General features: G+C 41.4%; 1 protein-coding gene and 1 long non-coding RNA gene across 2 annotated transcripts in view; one reads left to right on the top strand and one right to left on the bottom strand.

The window, feature by feature from the left end:
* The window catches only part of IYO (RPAP1-like, carboxy-terminal protein), a 95,123-nt gene that overhangs the window by 59,909 nt on the left and 13,249 nt on the right, over positions 1-21,965 (top strand). The window contains exons 5-6 of the mRNA XM_087698023.1: positions 18,475-18,580; positions 18,690-18,950. Coding sequence (XP_087554149.1) covers positions 18,475-18,580; positions 18,690-18,950 — 367 coding nt within the window. The remainder of the gene's footprint in view (positions 1-18,474; positions 18,581-18,689; positions 18,951-21,965) is intronic.
* The window catches only part of LOC148040260 (uncharacterized), a 35,706-nt gene continuing 33,034 nt past the window's right edge, over positions 19,294-21,965 (bottom strand). Inside the window, exons 2-3 of the long non-coding RNA XR_015694495.1 lie at positions 19,682-19,798; positions 19,294-19,606 (exon numbers count right to left, since the gene is read on the bottom strand). This is a non-coding gene — a long non-coding RNA (uncharacterized LOC148040260). The remainder of the gene's footprint in view (positions 19,607-19,681; positions 19,799-21,965) is intronic.

Genomic DNA, 21,965 nt, shown 5'->3' with positions numbered 1-21,965 from the left:
GCCATGGTGGAAGTTGGAGGAGCAAGCTATGAGGCACACTCTCTCTCGTGTCTCGATGTGCTAGGCTCGGGAGCATCACGATAATATGGTGAAGATGTGTTGAAAGTCACCTTGCCCTCTTGTTGTTCCTGCTTCTTATGAAGGGCTTTCAAATCAAGGGCCGAGGTTTCTTTAGAGAGATCCTAGCTTTGATACCATGTTAAGAAATACCCTAACGGAAAAACATAAATGGAAGCGTTTGACAAAGCATAAACTCAATTGAACACAGTTAGGGTTAGGGTAACTCAAAGACAATGAACATTATGAAGATCCGAACGAATGAGTAAATATAATACGATGCTCATGTAATATACAAACGGTACAAAGAATGAAAACTGTACCTTGAACTCTTGTGTCTCAAGAACCAAGGCAGAGATAATGAGCTAGAGAGTAATCATACCCTTGTCGGATTTGGAAATGCAACAAGGCAGCCTCCAAGATGTCAGATAGCAGCAAACGCAGCAGATGATGTGCTAGATCAGTGTTGGAGGTATAGAGGAGAGGGGAAAACTGTCAATGCAGCAGCAACAAATGACATGACAGGTTGTATGGCAGCCAGCGGTCCAAAATGCAGCAAATTTGGTAGTCGAGAGGGGTAGGGCAGCAGCTAGTAGGTGTAAACGCAGCAGTTGCAAGGATGTGGCAGGTGGTGGCAGCAAGGTGAGTGATCAATAACAAGTCGGGGCTGGACAACATCAGTAGATGGTGTAGACTGTCATGAGGACATGTATTTTTGAAACCTCACCTAACATGTGGATTAATTTTTAATCACATGGTTAAGTAAATGTTGCACATGTGAGGTGTAATTGGGATTAGAGTAAAGTTGTGAGCTTGAGACCCAAGGAAATCTGGGATATCAAAGGCAAAAGTTGCTATAAGTTATGCTGCACACGTACTTGGTGATATCTGGTGCCAGTTGTTGGCCTAGGTCATTCATTTGGCCATAAGTGTCAGTTGGTGACACTAGAGAAGTGTTGTTTAATGGTACCTAACGCCAATCTGATGGTCAAACATGGCGCAGAGACACTCGAGAATGGAAGATGCCTAGCCAATTTAATTATTGGCCAGTCAGATTATTTTTTAGGGCATTGAAATAATTATTAGATTAAATTTCAGTATTTCAAGATTGAAAATCAATATTTAATTAGGAATAATGCTGGAAAAACCATTTGGGAAGGTTGCCACTTGTCAAAAAGGCCCATGCAAGATTGGAAAACGTCTTTAGAAGCTGGAGAGAGGCATTTTTAGTGTATTCAACTTGCAAGAGAGAGGGAGGAGATGCTATTGGTTTGATTTGTAGCCATTGGAGGACCTTTTGAGGTAGTCAAGGGTAGGAGAAGACCAAACAATAGCAAGTGACAACATCTACAGGTGGTTGTGGCAGGGCAGCAGCTGCATTTGACCGATTTTCAGACATTCTTCGCGGCAAAACTCTGAATTTTCTCCCTCTACAGCTTTCTCTCTCATCTCCCAGCCATTTCACAGCTTTGCTCCGAAGATCTCAACATTTGGACCCTTGGAGGCTGAGAAATTGCAAATTTCTCTGCTGTAAACCCTAATTTACAGCAAAAATTAGGGTTTAGCAGCAGCCTCGAGAAGCGTGCCAGAAATTGGAAGCTCAAAGACTTAGATTCTTCAAGGCTGAAGGTGAATTTCAGCTAAATTCAGGTGGAGGACTAGCTGGCCATTGAATTTGGGGCATTTCCATCATTTATGAAGTGGGTGAAGGCCAATTAAGTGCTCGAATCAATGGGCAAAACAGTTTGAAGACTTGCTGGTCACTTTGGGCGACAAGGGGAGTTTGGATTGCGAAGGGGATCGGGAGAATCCCATTGTAAATCAACTTTTTCTTCAATAAAGCTAAAGAAATACTGAAAGGGGCGCCAATTTTGGGGCCAATTCGGTGTGCATTGTCCAAGATCAGTAGGTAAATTTGTATTTTTGGATTTGCATTTATTATTTGTTGCTGTAATTAAGTTGTAATCAGGGATTTGCCACCCATCCACGGAAGGAAGACTGGTTTTATAGACTGTGCTATCAAGGATAGAAACATGTGCTGGATGGATGTAGAGAATGTTGGGCTGCCTAGGCTGAGATATTTTCCACGAATGGCGTGTGGCTAGAGAAGCTAGAGGGCTTGAAACTTGCAAAAACCAGATTGGCTGAATGGAGGACAGCCTATCTATTTATAGAAAGTTTTGGGACCTTGAACCTCTTCTTGTTTTAAACTCTCTCAAACCAATCCCTATTTTAGGGTTTTCATTAATCAAGCATTTTTTTGGGTTGTTCAAGAGGCTAATTCAGCGTATAATGCATATTTTAGCTCAACAAATGGTGGAGAAAGGTTCCATGTGAACAACAATTGGACATGGGTTAGTTGATCCTAAGAGATGGGGTAATCCTGTGTCAAGGGCGCAACACACACGCTGCTTATTGAAAGAGAATCACGTTAATATTCCCGAACTGGGATATGGCGGCAATGTGACCGAATTTGGAGATGTTGGTAGGGGCCTTTTAATTGATAAAGAAATACCGAGAGGGGCACCGGTCTTTGGGGCCAATTTGGTGTTGAGCGAGGGAGTGAGGTCTCTGTGTTTGTGTGTGTGTGAGAAAAGACCAGGTATTAATTGAAGGAACTACCGCTTTATGTGAGTCATAGACGGGTTTCACTATGCCTCTCCATGAAGCTTTTCGTCTCTTCACCACAAATCTTGAGAAGACCACATGCAAGTCAAATTGCTACTATTGGGCTTGCAAGTTTTGTGGGAAGACGATGAGTAGTGCGACACGGTTCTTTATTCATTTGACCAAGGTGGTTGGTCAATAGGCCACCGTACAGGGTAAGTGCAGCGCAGCAGAAAGAGTTTATGACACATGTTAATGAGCTTTTAGAGAAAGGACTAATTCATCCTAGTAGTTCTCCGTTTTGTTCACCTGTGTTGCTAGTTCAGAAAAAGGACGGCTCTTGGGGAATGTGTATTGACTATAGAGCCTTGAATAAAAACACGATCAAGAATAGGTATTCCGAGGATAGATGACATTCTTGATCGATTACAGGGAGCAGGAATGTTTAGCAAGATAGATTTAAAAAGTGGATGCCATCAGATCAGAATTTGGCTAGAGGATATCCATAAGACTGCTTTTAGAACGACATTTGGTCTCTATGAATTTTCTATGAATTTGGTCTCTATGAATTTGGCCAGGGGATAGATTGTGCAAGGTGGAAAGAAATTGCCTCCCATTTTGTAGACAAAAGATAACATTTTTGAAGCAAATCGTTATGTAAAAGGTTGGGAAGAAGCATATAAAAAGGTCAAGTATACCTTAGAAAAGTCACAAAGCTAAACAGAAAAGAGCTACTGATAGTCATTGTCGGGAACTCTTGTTCAAAAATGATGGTTGGGTCTTATTGCGTTTTGAAAAGGCACGTTTGAGAAAACAGAAGGGCAAGGAACGTTTGTTTCCAAAGCTGAGTATGCGTTACTGTGGCCCTTTTCAAGTCTTAGAGAAGATCAATGATGTGGCATATAGGCTAAAATTGCCAGAAAATTGGAAAATTCATAATGCATTCCATGTGAGCATATTGAGGCCTTTTATTGGTGAAGTCCCAGAAGATATGGTTCAAGAGGTACAGCCTAAAGTAGAGGAATTAGATGAGATTTTAGTTCTTGAGCAGATCCTGGCACATAAGGATAGGAAAGTGAAAGATAGAGTTATAAGAAGATTTTTGGTGAATTTCAAGAACTATTCACCAATGGATGCCAAATGGATGGAAGAGGTTGAATTGGTAGATTCGCCTTAGTTATTGCAACTTTACCGAGAAGCTTTCTTACTAGAATCTACAGTGACTTAGAATGCTTTTTGAAGCAATGTACATTTTCTATTGTACAGTTGAATACTGCATCTCATTGAATAATGCACAATGTATGGTTTACACTTAACATTAACATGTGTATCATTGAATGAAATCTCAGTGCTTTGAAGTTGTATTTATTACACTTCAGTTGAATGAATATACATGTTGTGACACTAATAGTTCGAAGATATGTGCTATTGCCCTGTGTTGCATCCGGAAACATGTATATTAGAAAGGCTCCTAGTAATCATAGTTGGATACAGGATGTGATCCTCCACCTATGTGAGACTTGAACTTGCAATGACACAAATGGTAGTGGGGAAATTTCTACCATGGCCCCGTGTCATTTGTTAGTAAGTGATATATGCGATGACACTTATAACATGGAGAATGTTGTTATCGTCCTGTGTCATCCGTTAGCATGTGTGGCATGCAATCGATATCGCTTGCTTCTTTCAGGAGGGGTGTATGTCACTAGGTGGTGATACAATTTGCAGTTGCTTTCCTTATTTACTTATATAATTTTTTTTTTTCTTTAGTCGCTGTTGCTTTTTACCCCCAAAGTTCTCTTCGAATAAACCAGGATCTTTGCATGGCAAGAAGGAGCAGCCATTGGGACAAATTGGACTAATGGTTTGTCTGAGCCTTAGGACCGGTTCCGTATTGAATGGGCACTGAAGAATAGAATGCTAGTGGTTTGGGACTGTGTGCTTAGCCACTACAGATGGTGCAGGACAATGAGCCTGGCCAAGACAAAGGATGCATATGTGAGACTGCTCATGGATTAAAATTCATTGTAACTGAGCCACATTACACTTTTTGATGTGGTTGCAACGATAAAAGTTGCTCAGAACAACTTGAGGAATGCAGGGGTCTGTTAGCAGTCATGCTTGTCATGCCTTGTCATCTCCTGCTTGTGAGCCTCAATCTGAGTCAGACGAGGACTTTAGGAGCTCTTACTTGTCTATCACTTGTTTTGACGGAGTAGGTAGCTCATTATAGAGCACTCAGTTTATTGCATTTCAGTGCGTTTTCTCTTGCAATTGGGATTTTATGTGCATTTCCCAGGGCAGTTTCTGCATTCTTCAGCCTGCCTCACCTGCCGGACATTGTCCATCCTTTCCGGGATTTTTCTCAGCATTCCTGGCATTTTTACCTGCATTAAATGCTGGTCGGACATTGGACATATTTATGGCCTCAAATTTCAGGTCGGCCAGTTTTTGGGTTTTTTGGCTATTTATAGCCATTTCCCACTTGCCAATCAGTTGTATTATCATTTTCCCTCCTTCTTTGGCAGGTGCACACTCCGACTCCGTCATCTTCCTGCGTCTTCGGTGCTGCCGTCATCATCAGCCTGATCTGGTGCCCTCACTGACGCTTCGGGCTGCGTGCAGGGAATGATCAGTCTACAGTTTTGTATTCAGCATTCATTACAGTTAGTGCAGATTTTCTTCCTTCATTTTCTGCTTTCTCTCTCTCTCTCTCTCTCCCTCTGTATTCGTGTTTCTTCTTCCGTTGCGCACTCTCACATGGTATCATCGCCTAACTGAGAGCACAGAGGAGAGCTTCCATTATAGAGGAGGACACCATCAAGTGCAGCCTTTCTTCCCTCCTTTCCAGCTCTTGGCGGTGCTGTCCAAGCTGAAATGCAGCCTTCCATACGTGTGTTTTGTTGTTTTGCAGCATCAGGAGTAGGCGACAGTTTTCTAGGTGTTTGCAGCCTGCGTTTGCATCAAACGCAGCCAACAGGAGGTGGTCAACATTAGTAGAGGAGAAGGCATCATCATCTGGAGGATAGGTGACGGTTTTTTTCTCCAGGCGGCAGCATTTTCTCTCTCCTCTTGCAGGCAACAGCATCCTTTGGGTCTTTTCTGACATAGGCGGCTCCATCTTGATTGTCTGTTGGTTGCAGATTGTTTGGTGATTGCAGATCTATTCGAAGATGTCTTATCACCAGTTCTTTACTGATTCAGAGGATGAGGTCTCTATTCCTTCCTCTGAGAGACCGAGAGACTTTCGTGCTAGTTTACGCGACGACCAGAGGTCACCTAGCCCATTTGACTAAGATCCCTCTATTCCCCATTGTCTCCATGTTTCACAGAAGGCTCGTTCTGCTGGCCTTCATATGCCTTCCATGGCACCCTCTATACAGGTGCTTGTACTCCCTTCTTTGCCCAAAGAAGACCGGCTTGATGGTTCCAACTACTCGCTTTGGTCGTGTAAGGTGGAGTGTATCCTTGATACCTTTGATCTTTGGGAGTTTGTTACCCACCCTATTTCCCGTCCAGTGGAGGATCCCACCGTTAGATCATTGATGAATCATTATGGGATCGGCTCAACTCACGAGCTCGATCTTTCCTCTTTATGAGCTTACAGGATTCTGTCCTAGTGCATGTGCGCAGGTTGCGGAAAGCAGCGGAAGTGTGGACAAAGCTTGCTTCTTTGTACCATCAGAAGACTTTTGCCCATCGGATTACTCTCGAGAAGAAATTACGGATGCTCGTTGTTGATGATTCTTCTTCCATGAAGGATCATATCAACAGGTTGGAGGACACGAGGGATGAGCTTGCGTCCCTTGACAGGATGATCTTTTCCAAGGATATGGCCATGATTCTTTTGACTCAGCTGCCATCTTCCCGTTTTGATGTCTTCTACACCAGCCTTCTTACATTGAGGATCCGTGAGAAGCTTCTATGGGAGGAGCTTGCCCCGCTTGTTTTGGAGCATGACGAGCGCGCCAAAGAGGTAGCCAGTGGATCCACCTCCATCAAAGCTTTTGTTGCAAGGTCCAGAGGGGGGAAACAAAAGAAAGGGAAGTCACAGGCTAAAAGACAGGAGAGTTCGTCAGGTTTTGACTCCGACTCGGAGAAGCCTAAATGTCCATACTGTGGGAAGGGGACACATCCAAAGGAGAAATGTTGGAAGAAGTACCCTCACCTTCGTCCAGGAGCGAAGGATGGAGCTAAAACATCTGAGCCTTCTACCTCTACTCCAGCAGTTACCCATGAGTCAGTGTTCCTTCATATTGTTGACTTGGAGAAGCCTTCTTCAGTGGTTGCCTCATCTTCTGAGAGACCTTGGCTGGTTGATAGTGGAGCTTCTAGTCATATGATTCCCCGAGGTGATTTGTTGCAGGATCTAGGTGTGGGAGGTGGTTAGGATAAGGGCCACTAGCTAATCATTGGGTAGGCACTCCTTATACAAGTACACACTAATGCTTGTGAGTCTTCTCTCTCCCCTCTTGCACTCCATAGCTTTGACTCCTCATCACACCATTGCTTCCCTTTTAAGTGGTATCACAACTACATGAGTGGGAGCTCATGCTTGGAGCGAGAATCCCCAAGAGTGAAACTTTGTCATGAGGTCGAAGGTTTGAGCTTCTTTTGCGATATTTGTGCTTGCTATCTAGATTGGAAAGAGCTACTAATCTCCTTACTAAGCTCTCTATTTAAGTTTAATAGGAGTTGTGGTTTGAGGAGCCATAGGTGCTCAATTTGGGGCCTGCCATAACATCATACTTTGAGCTCAATTTGGATTATTTGGACAACTAATCACGGTTGGATTCAAAGAAAAACAGCCCTTCTGAGGGTTCAGTCACTGTTGGTGACATTGTTTCTGTGCCTATTTGTGGTGTTGGCACTTTGCCTTTATTTCCCGACTGCGCGTCGAGCTCCCTTTCCCAGGCTCTTTATGTTCCTGACTTGGGCTTTTAACTCCTCTCAGTCTATGGCCTTACTAGGCTTGGTACCCGGGTTGTCTTCACCGAGCAGGCCGTTTGTATTGAGGATTCTTCTACAGGGGCTGTTATTGCGACAGGTTGGCAGGAGAGCGGGCTTTATAGGCTCCATTCCCCTTCTCTTATGCAGGGACCTCCAAGGCAGTTATCTATTGCTACACCCGTTTCCACTTTTGCACCCTCTTTTCCACAGGTTCTTTCCCATCCCCCACCCTCTCCTCCGGTGGTTCCCTCGTATCCCCCATCCCTTTCAGAGGGGGACGATCTCGGTGATGCGGCTGTGGATTTCTTGGCCCCTACTATGTTAGAGGGGCCTTCCCAGGATTGCGAGGAGTTTCTTCATCGGCAATTTTCATCGATGGACTTCATCAACCTTGGCATTCCTCTTGCCACCCCAGGATCCGTTTCTCCCTTGGCCTTCCGCCACATCCAGGATCTGAGAGGGGGTGTTAGCAGTCATGTTTGTCATGCCTTGTCATCTCCTGCCTGCGAGCCTCAGTCTGAGTCAGACGAGGACTTTAGGAGCTCTGACTTGTCTATCACTTGTTTTGACGGAGGAGGTAGCTCATTATAGAGCACTCAGTTTATTGCATTTCAGTGCATTTTCTCCTCCAGTCGGGATTTTATGTGTATTTCCCGTGGCAGTTTCTGCATTCTTCAGCTTGCCTCACCTGCCGGACATTGTACACCCTTTCCGGGATTTTTCTCAGCATTCCTGGCATTTTTACCAGCATTAAATGCCGGTCGGATCAGCATTAAATGCTGGTCGGATATATTTATGGCCTCAAATTTCGAGTCGGCCAATTTTTGGGTTTTTTGGCTATTTATAGCAATTTCCCACTTGGTAGTCAGTTGTATTATCATCTTTCCTTCTCCTTTGGCAGGTGCACACTCCAACTCCGTCATCTTCCTCCGTCTTCGGTGCTGCCGTCATCATCAGCCTGATCTGCCTCACTGACACTTTGGGCTACGTGCAGGGACTGATCAGTCCACAGTTTTGTATTCAGCATTCATAACAGTCAGTGCAGATTTTCTTCCTTCATTTTTTGCTTTCTCTCTCTCTCTCTCTCTCTCTCTCTCTCTCCCTCTGTGTTCGTGTTTCTTCTTCCGTTGCGCACTCTCACAGGGTCACCATTCCTAAAATTTAGGGAGTTACAATTGTTGGACTTCAGAATGTGTTCCCGTCATTATTTTCGTTTTTGCACGAGGATTAATTCTCTGGTCTGTGCGGAGGTCAAATTTTGCACTGATCATGGAGTATTGTAGACCGAAAGGTTTAAACGGGAAAATTGTACATGTATGCCATGTGGCACAAATTCCCAAAAAAGAGAGAGAGAGAGAGAGAGAGAGAGAGAGAGAGAGAGAGAGAGAGAGAGAGCATTTTTAAAAAAACGTAATAGGCATAAGGGGCAGATTGGAGAAGGAAGTTTTGAGGAGCTGAGGGCAGATTGTTGCAGTTTCATTAGCTATGGAGAGTAGTTTTTTGTCTCTGGCTCATGTACGGAGGTAGAGCTTGCTCCCTCTGGTCAACTCTCTCTCTATTTGTAGAGGAAATGCTTTGCATGATGGGCTGATTACATTGAAGATACAGTTCTGTGTTTTCTTTGCACTTCTGCTGAGGCAAGAGCCTCACTGTCCAGGTTTAGGAGCAGTTGTTGGCTTCTCCAATGCAGGAAGTAACAGGAACTAAAGGTACTAATGACCATGCCACACAAGAACAGGGTTTTTCAGCTCTGATTTAGTGCTGTTCTGGACATGCTGGACAGTAAGAACAGTGAATTCAGAGATTTGCAGACTGCAATTCTGCACATGAATCATTGAGTTTTGGTCACAGAAAATGCCTTCATAAAAGGGATGTTGTTGTGGACATGCTGGACAGTAATAACTGTGAATTTAGAGATTTGTAGACTGCAACTCTGCACATGAATCATTGAGTTATGGTTATAGAAAATGCTTTCCTAAAAGGGATGTTGTTCTGGTCATGCTGTATTGTCCTTATGCAGTTGGGATTTACTCAGAAAAGATGAAAACCAACGGTTCTGAGGTTATGTATTTTGGAACATTTCATTTTTGTAACTTTCCATCTTTTAATTGATAAAGAAATACCGAGAGTGGCACCGGTCTTTGGGGCCAATCTGGTGTTGAGCGAGGGAGTGAGGTCTCTGTGTTTGTGTGTGTGTGAGAAAAGACCAGGTATTAATTGAAGGAACTACCGCTTTATGTGAGTCATAGACGGATTTCACTATGCCTCTCCATGAAGCTTTTCGTCTCTTCACCACAAATCTTGAGAAGATCACATGCAAGTGAAATTGCTACTATTGGGCTTGCAAGTTTTGTGGAAAGACGATGAAAAGTAGTGCGACAAGGTTCTTTATCCATTTGACCAAGGTGGTTGGTCAATGCGGCCCATGTTCTCAAATTCCTTATCCATGGCGGACAAAATTATGAACAAGTATTCTCTTCTCTCTAATCAAAGTGGTCATGTGTCATCGAGCCATAATAGCTATAAACATTAAAAACGTTTAGAAATGAAACGTTAGAAACGCGTTTCGTAAGTTTCTTTCATGAGGGGGTAAAATAAGAAATACATGTTTTTTTAAGTAGGGATTTAAAAATAGTTTTAACTAGGGAAAGAGGTTTTAAACCTCTTTGAAACGCTCTCTTAATCAAAGAAAGGCCAATCAAGCTTGCGTGATAATACATGAGAGTCAATTGAGAATAATACATTACATATCCATGATCCATTATTGACTTATGCCAAAGTTAGTCTTTAGACAAGCTATACTATGATTCAGACCTCAAATATTATAATTTATACATATCACACAAAGAAAATTGAAATAAACATGTAAATAGCTGTTGTACAATATGGATGGAGTCAAGTTGCAACATCATGATTCTCATTGCAAAACAGACTGACAAAATATCAAAATCTAGAATCAATCATATTATATCATAAATAACTCATAAATGAGACTAAAGTGGTATAATAATCAACTCTCAAGACAAGAATAGAATCTAGATACTAGATTGACAGAGTCTAATAACTAAACAAAATCCCATTAAAGTAAGCCTGTTATCCAAAATCTCGAGTCCTCATAAGTCATTACTCATCATCATGATCATGTTTAATATTGTCTAATAGTTTTTGTTAGAAACGTTTCTTACTTTAAGAAACATTTCGTAAGTTTGAAACTCAAAGAAACACATTTGTTTGCTGCTATGCATCAAGCATGGCAAAGGCTTAAGAGGAGGTGGTTACCCCTGACATGGGAGTGGATACTTTTGAAACTTCTAATTGTAGTCCATGTGTCTCAATGGCTTGGTGCTCCGTCGCCATTGTTGGAAGCAAAAGGCCATGTAGCCAAGTTGCACTACAAGAAGCTATAGGTGGTATTTTTGGTCCTTTGTCTTTCCTCAAAGAGCGGCAAAAGAATGTGGAGATAGAAATTGTAGGCATTATCATTGAGTGCAATCTCCCATTTCATTTGCTTGGAGTGGATAGATGGAAAAAAATTGTCAAAGCCATTGCTGCGGTCCATGTGAGGGGTGGTATGGTGTCACCTACAATGACATGCGGACCAAGAAGCTTGATGAAGAGAGGGAGAGAATTAATAAATCTCTCGAGTTGGTGTGTGCCGGATGGGCAAAGTATGGTTGCACCATACCTTTTGATGGATGGACTTATAGAAAGAAACAAGGTATCAGCAACATCCTTGTTTCTTCACCTCTTGGTATCTTTTTGTTGCGGGCCATGGATGCGGGGCAAAGAGCATGAAGAACAATGGGGGCTTTCATAAATGCACATATCCGATAAGCTATTATTGAGGTAATCTTAGAAATCAAGATTCAAAAGTTAAATTTTAGGTTATAGTTCATTATTTATTTTTCGTTTCAATCTATAAAATTTTAGAATCTTTCAGTCTAGATTACTTGTAAGTTGTCATGAGTCATTCTTCTACCTCTCCTAAATCTAATTTCCATCTCTCGAGTCTTATCTGAATATCTATCCTAATACTTCATTATCTATCCCAATATCTCTTCTACTTCATCTATACCCTTAATCTCAATTCTCATCCACTTTCTCTTTTTGTTGTACCATGTAGGTTGGTGTGGCCAACATGGTACTAGTTATCACCGACAATGTCTCCAATTGTGGGAGGATGGGATACTTGCTTAAAGCGGAGTTTCCATTCATTGTGTGGACCCCATGTGCTACCCACTGTATTGACCTCCTTATGGAAGACTTGGGTCATCTATTTGGGTGAAGAAGATTGTTGCGGATGCTTGCCGCATTATAGATTTCATCACAAAGAAAGTTAAGGTCTTGGCTATCTTTCATGTCTATAGTGATGTGGAGCTAAAGAAGCCCTCCAAGTTGCGTTTTGCCACCATGTGGTTGATTTTAGAGAAACTATATGACGTGCAAAATAAAATTCAGCAACCCATGGTCTTAGGGGAGTTTTAAGGCATGGTTGTAGGAGGAGCCACTCTGGAGTGTAGAAGAGAGAAAAGCTATTTATAAGCTTTCCTTGGAAGAGGCATTTTGACACGATGTACATGCATTGGTGATAGTGATCACCCCCTTGTATAGAGTGTTACGCATGAGTGACACGAAGGTTGCCACCTTGGGGCTTCTCATATACTTTATGAGAGAGGCCATCGAGGAGATAAAGGTGTATAGAGAACTTGATGTCAAGTTTAACTTTTAAACTCAAAAGGATAATGTTTTAAAAAAATGTAGTATCGATATATTGAATACCACGCCAAGGCGTGATGACATCCTTTACTTGGTCGAGAAAAGATGGAAGTGGATGAGACAACCCATCCATGGTCTTGTTGCCCTTTTACATCCTGCCTACAAATCTCTATCTCTTTTCATGGATTAGGAGTTGGTAGCCAATAGAGATGCCTATCTTCTAAAGGCATTGGATGAGGACTAGGACATAGCATTCCTATAAGAAATCATCAATTATAGTGATCAAGGAGGAACTGCTTTTGCTAGCGCTCTATGCTAGAAGAGACTCCTAAAGGACATAGCAGCTACATGTATATGTTATGGTGGTCTTTGGTTAAGCCTCTATTTCGGTGGAAATCTTTTGGATATCAAGTACCCACTGTCTAAAAAATTGCCCTTAGACTTCTTGCACAAGTGAGTTGAACTTTTGAAGTTTGAAATTTGCATTTAAAACTTGTAAGTTCTCACCTAGAGGCTAGAACCTTAAGAGTTTGTGATCTTTGAATCTTGATTGCTATGTGAAGCTTGAACTTTGAACATTGAAGATCATTTTAATTTTTTGTCCAGTTTAGGATTGCTCGGTTGATGCTTGTGAGGGAAAACGGTCAGCATACTCTAATACATACTAAGATCCAAGCACACGGCAATTAGAACGACTAATTTATTGTTGCTCTAACTTACATATGCTACGGACTATGCATGAGATGCCTATGGCTAGACATGTAAACTCTTAGTTAAAAAAGTTAATTGTTGAATACCTTCCACATTTAAATTTGAAACTTCATATACAAGTTGCAATAGTTAACTTATGATTTCGCTCCAATTAGGTGAATGCTAATGAGTTGAAGTTGAGTAGGGCCACTCTGAAGAGCATCAACAAAGAGCGAAATGAGGAGCAAGAGGCCATCTTCAGGGATCTCTACATGGAGCTCGAGGACATTGATCGTTGAATCTCACACACCTGTTGGTTGCTCGAGTTGTGATCGCTAGGACCATCATTGCACTAGCCATTAGGACCTACATCAGGCTTGGCTCGAGGAGTTTCTCTACTGCACATATAGTTGTTGTAGAGGATGCTTTGGTTAGAGAGCATGAGTATGATGATGATAGGAACGCCATCAGTGATGGGGACTTTGGTGAGTTATCTAAGGCCTCTTCTAGTGAGGGCGACTCTCCACCTTCTGATGTATTTGGGCTTGACAATGAGCCCTCATGAGTGATGAGCCATTTTGTATTGTCATTTAGAGTCTTTTTATGAGCATTGAGTGATAGGCTATAGCATGTGCCATGGCAAATGCCATTTTGTATCTTTTTCTCTCACTCAATTAAATATGTTACAGTTTATCGGATTCTAGTTTCAAGTTTCAACTCTTATATGGCCTTGTAATTGTTGTCCAAACTCAAATTCATGGAAACTTTGTGCTTTCTATGATTTATTTTTAAGTTGCACAGTTTATGTGTGTGTAGGTTGGTTTTATATATACTTTTATATGTATTTTTTAAATGAATGTACAAAACAATGTATTTTATTCTTAAAATTTTTGTGTACGTACTAAACCGCACATATGCTCGTATTAAACGTATCGTACTAAATGTTTGAAACCACCTTGAGCTTTAGACCCCGATCAATGCCATTTAAGGGGACCAAAGTTAAGACTATACCCTACGGATAGAGGGGTCAGTGTATATCGATTCTCTAAACAAAGGATTAGAAAAGTGAACTTGTTTATTTTTCACCAATTTTGATGGGCTTGAATTGAAGAAGGATATGTATCCCATGTCGGTGTGTCCTCCTTGGGCTTAGAGTTTTGGATCCTCATCATTGTCATACTCAAGGTGTTGTGCATTCCCATGGGGTTGTAGATGGGATCATTTGGATGGTATGCAGAATGGATAGCATTAGTGCTACATGTGCATGGAAGTATGCCCAATTGGCAATCCTTGATTCTCTCTCGCGCCTCTCCTCTTTGAGACTTCAAAATATTCATCCCTGCTGAGTAGGTAAAAATCTCTTGATGGAATACATGGAATGATGTCAGAAGATCTTTGCCATTGAGAAGTGTTTTGTTACTCCCTTAGGGTCTTCATGATGGAAGTAGGTGTTGGTGTGAAGAAATAGGCCGTGCGGGTGACTTCTTTGTTGAAGATGGTTGAGACATTATTCTCTTTTGCGTTCTTACTTTTCTTTAATGTCAAGCTTTGAGATCAATCATCAAGGGCATTGAAGAAATAGGCCGAGTGGGTGAATTCATTGGTGAAGATGGTTGAGACATTGTTCTCTTTTGTGTTCTTACTTCTCTTTAATGTCAAGCTTTGAGATCCAAGGCTGAAATATCTCTAAGTGTATCTAGCTCTAATGCCATGTAAAGAAATGCTTGAACAGAGATAGAGAACTCAAAAGTGTACGACAAACATAGTGAATGGTAGACTCAAGGTAAAGAGAACTTAAGAGTGATGAATGAAGGAACTTATGAATCAAACTGTATTCTAGGGTGGATACAATGGGCCTCAAACCTCTGGCTTGGGTCGACTATGGAAGAGGTGAGCTGGAAGATGAGTCGGATAGACTGATGAAAGCTCTGAAATGTGTTGTACTTTGAAAGGGTCTCAAAGCATAGCAGGCTGTCTCTAATGATGTCTAAGTGAAGGTGGCAGCAGGATCTTAGCCCAGATTGCTGAAATTGCAGATCTGGTTGAGTTGAAGATGACATCAGCTGACTGCTACAGCTGTAGGAGATTGGGAGGCAGCAAGATGGTCTACTTGGGTGGAAAGCACAAATGGCAGCTGATTGTAGATGACCTCTGACAGCAAATGCAAGGGCTGGAGCTGTAGGCGACAGCTGGAGGAGTGTTAAGGGAAGCTGGGCGGCTGCAAGCAGTAGCAAACACAGCTGTTTGGATGGGGGACAGACTGCAAAATGCCATATGGATGCTGCATGGCTTGTCTGATGTGAAAATATAGCAGATCTGGGGATGGAAACGGCACTTGGATGGCAACCGGCTGTAGGTAGCTGGCAACAGGTGTCTGATGCTAAAGATGTGATGGAAGCTCCCCAAATCAATTTCTAGGCTGTAGGACTTCATGGATAGCTGAGGCAGCACTCTCAGAAGCACCACAAGCTGAGGTGTCTACAGGGAGAGGGTTATAGATAATAGTGGGTGTGGAGAAGGCTGATGATAGCTGGCTGGAATAATGGAATGGGGGATGGGATGAATTCACATAGTTTTCTATTTATAGAGGATTTGGGGTGCACTTGACCTACTGCCAGAAATAAGTCATTTGGTAATATTAACAGGGCATTAATGTGCTTTTGGTGCTGGTTTAAAGAGACTTAATGATGGTTCGACTTAAACCCCAAATTTAGTGTCTCAATAGGGAGCCATGCAATGGTAATTTCACGCTGCAATGCAGCAATTCTGCTTATATATGCTATGACGACCATACCATGTTAGAATATGAGTGGAAAGCAGGAAAATGCGAGCAGAATAAAGGGACAGTGAAGAGCAGAAGCCAATGAAAAATTAACAAAATCATGAAAAAGGATGATACAATGGTGTAGCCCTCACTTGTGTAATGTGCCCTGCAGTGGGGTTGCTGGGAGTGAAGATGAGTGGAAGGATGGGAACCTAAATGGTAGTGGACAAGCTGTCCTAAGGTAGGTAGGTGGATGTGAAGTGGATGGGCAAAAAGGACATTGTCCAAAATTAGACAGAATTGGATCAAAGTGGGAAAAAATTAACACAACTGGACAAGGCATCCAATATCCCTCATTGAGACAATGTAGGGCTCTCAAACAACAGCTCATTAGGATCCTTACCCTTTCCCTTTCCAACTTGTATATACATTCCTTTGAATCTCTATCTTTACAGAGAGGTGCAATGACCATTTCAGGAGGTTGCTTCATGGTCAATTTATATCTTGTTCACTTCTTTTGAAGAGTTCGAGTGTTGCAAAGTGTCTACATTAGTAGCAGACACTAGTGAAAGAAGAGAAATCTTGTTATGAGCCATATGGATGTGGAACATTAAGATCAACAAAGAAAAACAACTTGTGACAACTTTGTGTCCTGTATTGGTAGTTATATATTTTGTTAACTTCAGATTTATGCTAAAATAAAGCTTTTGGAGGTCAATCGATATTTTTAACACCTAAGGAATTGTAGTGATTTTGGACTGCTCCTTTATTAACACACATACAGTTAAGAGTGAGTACCATCACAATAGAATTATAGGTGCTACTCTATGTTTTCAACTTGGCATTGATATCGATGTTTTCAGCTTCTTATTCACACCAATGCATGTGTTGTGTGGATTCTGATAGATACACAGATGACGTGCATACGTGCACGTGGGATAATTGTTGAGGGTTCACACTTGCATATAGAGGTGTACGTGTGACAGCAACCAGGAACAGGAAATAGGAAAAGGGGGTCAGGAATGAGAAAATTGTCACAAAGTACACTATGTAGCGTAGTATCCTGAAATGGTCTTTCAGGTAGGCTGAAGCCTGAAACAGTGCAGCTAGTTCATATACAGAAATGGCACGTCTGAAATGCTATTGTGGGCCCTCCATATATATACCCCCTTCTTCATGTGGTGCGACCAGAATCCAGATTCCCTATTTCCTGTTTTGCCTCTGTTCTTCGTGCAGAAGCCAGTGGTGCCTCTCTCTCTCTCTCTCTCTCTCTCTCTCTCTCTCTCTCTATCACTGCTCACCTCCTCCATCATCATCATCATCATCATCATCATCTTGTAGGCTACTCTCCTCCAAGGTCTATATTAGTATGTTTTTTCTATGCAGATTGCAGCCTTTTACTCACTCAATTCTCATTGTTTGCTCAATGTTCTTTAACCTTGTAACCTGTTTTTTGATGTGACATTATTAGAGGCTCGTTTAGGCACAAAACTTTTGTCCAGGGATAAATATGAAATGAAAAGGAAAACTGAAAATAAAAAGCTAAGACACAAACAACAAAGGAAACTGAGAGGTACAAAGACAAAAGCAGGAATGTGAAAGTGCTTACAATAAAGGAGCAAGAGGCACCACACAGATCCACCCGAGGCTGGGCGTTTTGTGTCATCTAGAGAGCTTCCCGTGCTTGCTTTTTGCTTGGGCATCTTATTCTCAGCCTTTTTTTCTTCTCAGGGGCATGTAAGACATCTGCCACTACCTCCATATCATATCTCTGTAGTTTCTTATGTATACAGGACAAAATAATATCCTGATCTCTTGCCATTTGAGTGCAGTGGAGTTATTATTTGCATTTGTTTTGTTGGCTTTGTTTTCATATATTAAGCAGTTTCCTAGATTTTAACTGTATATTCTGTTATCTGTGGTGTCTCTGTAGAAGAATTGAACTTTGGTTGAGGATGAGCTGTGGATGTAGACCTTTCTCAGAGGAAGATCTATTTTTCAACGTTTTTCTTTTCATGGTTTGCATAGGTTGAGATTGTCAGGCAATGGCTTTGTATCTTGTATTAGATGATCTGAATCTTTTCTATGGTGAGCCTTCTTGGCTGTCTTTTATTTCTCCACTGTCCAGATCTTTTCCTTTAAGATGGTTGTCAAAGTTGACTTAATGTGATTGAGAGAGTGAATTACGTGTGGTGAATCCCTGTGAAGTTACAGAAAGGGTCCATAGACTTTGATTAATGCTTTGTTTCAGATGAGTTCTCTGTTACAATTTTTATAATCTGTAAAGGATACATCTTCTCGCACCAAGTAGGCTATTAAGTTGGTATGGTATGCAAATTTGTACAATGCCATTTTAGCTTGTCACAATGGTGAAACTGTATTGTGAGCAACAGTGTAGATCTCCTCTTATGTTAATCGGGAGGTGTGTCAATCAACTGGCTGTTTTGCTGTCTATCCGCATTGCTTTTGTTCTGTGCTTGTGCCAAGCCATTATACTTTGGCTTAGGAGTATTCTATAACAGAGCCAATGAAGCTTCATGAAACAACATGGAAAAGTTACAAGCTATATGCAAACGTTGTGACTTTGTGTTATGTCCGAGAACATTATCCCACACGTTTTACTTTCGACAAGCATTTTCTAGTTACTTTACTGAACATCCTGAAAATTTTTCTATACGGTTGTTGTGCAGGATAGCATTGGATGATTCACATGCCACTGTTGTAGCTACATGTGCCAGGGCGCTTGAATCCCTATTGAGTTGCTTTCTAAATGAGAAATATTTCAATTTGTGTGAGGTCCCCTCTCATTGACACCACCTTTTACTTATTAAACTTTCATGCTTTTGAAATTGATGAAAAGGGCCTTTCACACATATTTGATGCTTGAACATTCTTTTGTTTGCAGTTGCTATGGACAAATGATGCACAACTTTTTACTGCCCCCATATTTAGGAAGCCCTCATTTCAGGATGAAGGTTTGGTTGGTGGGGGCCGCTGGAAATACAACGTAAAGTCATCTGACATGTTTCCTTTCTCCTCTAACAATGACTCTCAAAATACAGAGGGTGATGGGACTGTTAAAGATGATGCATCAATTGCAAACCAAGATGTTGCAGCTGGTCTTATTCGCATGGGTGTACTTCCCAGGATTCGATATATATTAGAGGCAAGTTATTCTTGTCATTTGTTGCTAGATAGAAGTGAAGATTTGGTAATTTTAACAAAAGAAGGCCAAAATTTTAAATCTAAATGTTGATCATCTTTGCTTTATGGAGTTGACAATTCAGCTTGAGAGAAAAACCCTCGCCAAGTGTTTTGCATTAAACATCTCAATGGGTTGGACTCGGAGAACAGTCAGATTTGATTGCTAGGATAGGCACATGCAAGATTTTGTGTCATGGAAAATTTCTGTCTATATAAAGACTTTGAGGCCTTTGTCTTTTGTGGCAAGCCCGTATGCTAGTTCCCATGGTTTGAGAATTATTCCATCTCTATCATCATCCTTAAGATTTGTCCTATGCAGCATATAATCACATGATAGGCTGTACCATATGCATTTCAGTTTCACTTGTTCGTAAATTGAGGGGCAATTCTGCCATACAGTCAGTGTTAAAAGTCTCAACACTCATTTCTCACAAATCAATATGTAATGTAAAATAGATTAACAGCATTTGCCAAAAGTACATGTGTTGATGTACAGCCCAGTCTTTCAATGATCTCTTCATGGACTTTCTGCCAAGTTTAAAAGAGCTGGATAATAGATGGAGTTGCTGTTTATTGAAGAGAATATTGACCCTTTGCCAATGCATACAAGAAACTTCGCTGTTAAAAAAAAAAAAAAAACTCACATAAACATAAAAACTCTGCTATTAGATCAATTGATTGGCATGCCATCACCTGTTTGTAGAGTTGTGCTTGCTTGGTACAACACTCCTATTGTGCAGCACGGCCTTGCATGGAGTTTGATTTCCCTTGTGTCTCAGAAAAGGCTGCCATGGCTAACGTGTGATGAATCTGCAGAAAGGGGAATGTGAGCCCCTTTAATGATAGTATTGCATATGTCATATATGTTTGAGATCCTTCTATGTATTTGGTCAGTGTAGAACTCCTCGAGAGCTGCATCTGAGACCCTCTTGTTATAGGTGTGGATGTGGCTTGAGGCTAGGCCGGTTAAGGAGTCTAAAAAGAGGTTTAAGGGGCTCATTTGTGGGGTATCTCATATGATCAGCACACAATCAAGTCTATGGCTGTAGTCCATCTCATTTGCACGTTGGGATGGCATGGGCTAAGTAAACACTTAATTCAGAAAAATAGTATATTGAGCTATTGAAAACCACACACAGCTAGAAGCTAGAGTGCTCCTGCACCAGAGGTGAAACTTGCTGGCCCAATGATTGGTGCCCCTTTTGGTATTCATTTAGAATACGGGGAATGCTCTGAATTAGTTACAAATGGCTGGATTTCCAGCAGTTTATCATGACACAACTGATCCACAAGTGCTCAAAGGCTCGATCATCTTCATTGCTGGTCTCTTATCAACTTTGGACTTTTCGGACATCCCCTTGAAGATTTCAGCATGCCAAACATTGGAGATGACAACCAACGATTAAACTCAAATTCAGGGAAAATTGGGCACAAATCGCAGAAATTTCTTGGAATTCGGGTTAGAAAATTTGGGGCTTTTGCATGTTTGGCAAACATTGGTACATGTACTGAAAATTTAGTCTGAAGTTGACTGAAATTTTGCACTTTGGGCAATTAAATTTTGGGGCTTTTGCATTTTTTGTACTGCTGAGCACTGTACATGCATTGGACAGTGTGCTATTTGCTGAAATCTGTGGAAATTTCAGTACATTGGGACAACAGTGATCAAGTGTGACACAATTTCATTAATTACAGGTTGGTGCTTACTGTAATTTCTGGAAATTTGCAGATTTCCAGGTTATTACAGCTTTGGTTATTGCTCTTGTGCCTTTTGGAAGAGTGAGACTTATCATGGCCAATCAAGGACAAAGTGATATATTCACTTATCTAAAGAGGATAGATTGGATGGCAGTAACTATTCTTTGTGGTCCTTCATGATGAAGAATGTGCTCGTTGCTAAAAATCTTTGGGAGTATGTTAGTGGTGAAGAAGTCCATCCTAGAGTTGTGGATCATGCAACTCCTCTACAAGGAGGACATGGTCAGAGGCTAGCTCTAGCTTAGCCACTTCCAAAGAATAGCTGCACAGAACTCAGGATGCCCATTCATTGTCACTTATTGCATTGACAGCTCAGCGCTCCATAATCTTGCATATGCGGTCTGCTATTTCTTCATGAGTAGCATGGCTTACACTTGAGCAAATGTTTGATGGAAAAAAGGAGATACACATTTTTTTCTTGAAAAACGAGCTTGAAAATGTGAAGATGGATGAAGGTGATGTATACATGATCATCTTAACAAAATTCAAGACTTGCACGAGTAGTTGATGAATGCATATGAGTATTATTCTGATGCACATATGATCTCTACTACTTTGAATTTCTTGCCACCTTCTTATTTGACTTTTCACTTGGCATTGAATCTCACAATGAGAATTTCTCCACAGGCACTTACCTTTTTCAGTTTGTTGGTTTATTGCTAGAAGAAGAGCAAACAAGGAAGAACAATGGGGTGGATGTTGTAGCCTCAGAATAGGCTTTTATGGCAAGACAGAAGGGCAAGGGCAATCAGTCTAGGAATATTGCGTAGAGTTCTGAAAGTTTACACACTTCTCAAAACAACAAGAAGCAGGAGGGCACACAAGCCAAGAAGGGCAAGTGCCATTATTGTAAAAAGCAAGGTCAGTATATCACAAAATGCAAGAAACGTATTGCCAAGGAGAACAAGGAGTGTGGGATGTCTGTTTCCGATGCACCCTCTCCTACTATTGCTACAGAGTCCGCATCATTTGTTGTTGACCGTGACTACTGTTTTTACACTTGCAGTTATGATTATTCTTGGGAAGATAGAGCATTTAGCTCTACAGAGAATGCTAGCACTTGGCTCTTTGAAAGTGATGCCTCTAAGCACATTAGGGTTTTGTTTACCTCTCTTGTTGTAGCTCTTGTTGGAAAATTTGTGCCATGTGCCATCATGCATCTTATCCTATTAGAAGTGTTGGAGAGATTGCCTTGAAAGCCATTGATGGCTCTACTCTC

This window comes from Lygodium microphyllum, chromosome 2 (assembly GCF_053477565.2).
Source record: "Lygodium microphyllum isolate KBCC chromosome 2, Lygodium_microphyllum_v1.1.10, whole genome shotgun sequence".
Lineage (NCBI taxonomy): Eukaryota > Viridiplantae > Streptophyta > Polypodiopsida > Schizaeales > Lygodiaceae > Lygodium > Lygodium microphyllum.
This window is presented reverse-complemented; position numbering and strand designations above follow the sequence as displayed.